General features: G+C 37.6%; 1 protein-coding gene across 1 annotated transcript in view; it reads left to right on the forward strand.

The window, feature by feature from the left end:
* The window catches only part of LOC107087590 (brevican core protein-like), a 40,444-nt gene that overhangs the window by 14,240 nt on the left and 23,142 nt on the right, over positions 1-3,062 (forward strand). The window contains exons 2-3 of the mRNA XM_015379285.1: positions 698-780; positions 1,338-1,730. Of these exons, the coding sequence (XP_015234771.1) occupies positions 698-780; positions 1,338-1,730 (476 nt within the window). The remainder of the gene's footprint in view (positions 1-697; positions 781-1,337; positions 1,731-3,062) is intronic.

The raw sequence follows: 3,062 nt of genomic DNA on the forward strand, positions 1-3,062 counted from the left end.
GTCCTCCATTTCAGATTCATAGCTCCGATAGTCAAAAGCAGAATTAAAATAAAGCATCATGAAATGCAGACCATTAAGATTCAGTGGGTCATCAAGCTCAGCAGTTCTAGTTTTGTTGTTGCAAAGCCGCCATGAAGGTTGGAGGCTGAGCATTGGAAGCTCTTTTCTATTATTTCAAGAATTTATTACAAATGTTCAACTTTAAACCTAAAGTGTGCAAGGCTGTGAATACATAATAAATGTGAATTTTCCCTCATTTACATGAATTTTATTTCTTAACCATAATGTTTTTTTATGTAATTGGTATTGTAATTTAATCTTGTGATTTTATACTTGTGTTTATTTTTAAGGTTGCCTTTTTAATACCTGGCTGGGGGACTACCGATGAAAATTAGCACTACTTAGCTAACTCGGGTATATTTACATTGTTTTAATGTTGATTAATGTAAACAAATAAAACAATAAACAATAAATGAAATTAAATTTATTAAAATGGCCAGATGGGTAGAACGTTGGCAAAAACTGTCGTAGGAAATGCTGTCTGCAAAATTTTTACTTTTCAACATAATCAGGGAAATTTCAATGTTTCTGTTTGTACTATTGTTGCTTGAAGGCTTTTTAGAGGTTTTATTCAGATTCTGTAGCCCAAGAATGATGTGATTTTCTTGTAAAAGCTCTTTGTCTCCATTTCTTCCAGTCTGAATATCTCTTCACACATGCTGCTGTTTCTCCTCTGTCTCCTCGTCCCGCCGTCGTCCTCGACTCCCCACCATGAGTCAGGTACACACTTCTTTACTCTTCCTGTCAGCTTTATGTCCTCCATCTTGCTCCTGTGATATTATTAAACCCATTGAGTCTGAGATAATAGAAGCCCATGGTGTGTTTGTTGAGGTTTGTGTTGTGAAGGTCGTCTCTTAATGGTTAAATAGGAAGAGCTTTTTTCACAGACCCAGATCTGTAAACATTCAGTTAGTAGTTTGACTTTCTTGCAGATTTTTTCTTTAACTTCTTGTAGGTTTTTCTGTCTGTGATGTTTGACGTTATGTGGACTTTAAGATCCTGTGATCCTTCCCCTTCAGTAGGTGTGCTGTTGAAAATTATTTCTCTTTCAGGATTAGAATCAGTTAACATTTATGACAATGGCTGACAGACCAGCCCTTTTTTCGTTCCCAAAGGAATACAAATCTTTTCTTCTCTGGGGCTCAATTTTTCAAAGACTCTCGTACCGTCTTGCATATTTTCAAAAAGATGAGAAGTTTTTAATACTTTCTGTTTGGTTATTTTTTAAGGTACAGAAAAAAAGAAAACTTAACAAATAAAAAATTTCCACTCCTCAGATGATTCCAAGCTTCTCCAGATCACCATCCCCAGCTCTCCACCCGTGAACGCCGTGTTGGGGGGTTCACTCACCTTGCCCTGCCTGGTGTCGTTAGCCCACCCGCCGCCGTCCCCTTCCACTAACGGGCGCTACGCCGTGTTGTCCGTGCCCCGGGTCAAATGGAGCGTTCTCAGTGACGGAGAAGAGAAGGAGATCCTGGTGGCCCGGGGCGATAAGGTCAGAGTCAGCGAGGCCTACAAAGAAAGAGCCTCGCTGCTTAACTACGCCTACTCCCCTGCAGACCTCACCCTGCGGCTGGAGAGCCTGAGGAAGAACGACAGCGGCTTCTATCGCTGCGAGGTGCAGCAGGGGCTGGAGGACGCTGATGAAGTGGTCCATGTCAAGGTCAAGGGTGAGAAATAGAGAGATTTTTATTTTCTTTTAGTTTCAGCAGTTTGATATTTAAAAGTTATGATTTATGTTGCCTTGGAAACCCTGCCTAAAATATCTGTTTATATGGTGTAGGATTTTTTTACCGTGTTACCTTGTTTTTGAATAAAAAAAATAATAATTAATTACATCAATGTCATTAAAATTTTATTAAAATGCTACATATGTTACCCTTAATTAATTAATTAATGTCTGATTTTTTATATATTCCCTGAATCCACACTGCATCTAATAACATGTATTCTACCAAAATCACAGAAATCAGAGGCACACGCCATACAAATTAAAAACGTAATTCAAGCTGTCTGATAATAAGTTTCATAGAAAAAAGTAGACTTAAAAACTGTTTTTACGTTGTATTTCAAATTTGCTTTTTAATCCAGGTTAGAATCGTCCCGTTTTATGCTTTAGCAGGTCTGGGGCCTACTGGACAAAGCAGGTGCCTGTGAGATAGCAATACTAGTGAGGAACGTGTTCTTCAACCAATCAGATTTCAGATTTGCCCCATGGGGCCAGCTAGCGAGACCCCCCCCCATGTCAGCATTTTCTGTCCTCTGGTTGGTCATTGAGAGCAAAATGTTTACAGCCAAGTTAAGCTAGCTACAATCTGCATTTTAGATTCACTTTTTAAAAAAATTTTCTGGCCACAATTGCTGATAAATAATCAGCAACTCTGGTGAGTGTGATACATAATAATTTCATGCTTTATGTTTTATTTTATCTGATAATTAGATGCATATTGGTGCATCTAATTTCTTTAATTAAAATGTAAAAGTAGTCATATTAACCCCTTTACACCCATCGTTGCAAATATGCAAATACCCTTTGTATTACCAAGATAGCATTTGCATTCCCTCAGTGCCAGTTATTACACATTCAGTAAACAGGAATCTTTTACTAGCTCTTGTTTCTGTTTAAAGGAAAAGTCTGGTTATTTTCAGAATTCAAACTTCTGAAAGTACGTTAAATATGAAATTATTACATTCTATTCAATAAATGATAAGTGTTCTTATTTAAGAGTAATGTCATTTGAATGTGCTTTACTGGAGATATCCAGTAAAGCAGTTTGTGATGTCACGGTGCGGACGATACGATGAAGTTGCCTATTCAACGACAAACCAGTGGTGGAAATAACAAATATTTTTTTCACTTTTACCTGATGTATTAGAACATCCAACTGCCATGCATGTGGGTATTGTCAGTTTCACTATAGTTCTCTTGATTTTCAATGGTGAAGTCCTCGTAAATAACTTTTGTTGATTTCAGGGGTGTCTAGTAGTTCCCATTGACTTTG

Source organism: Cyprinodon variegatus, unplaced genomic scaffold (assembly GCF_000732505.1).
Source record: "Cyprinodon variegatus isolate N-32 unplaced genomic scaffold, C_variegatus-1.0 Scaffold0, whole genome shotgun sequence".
Taxonomy (NCBI): Eukaryota; Metazoa; Chordata; class Actinopteri; order Cyprinodontiformes; family Cyprinodontidae; genus Cyprinodon; species Cyprinodon variegatus.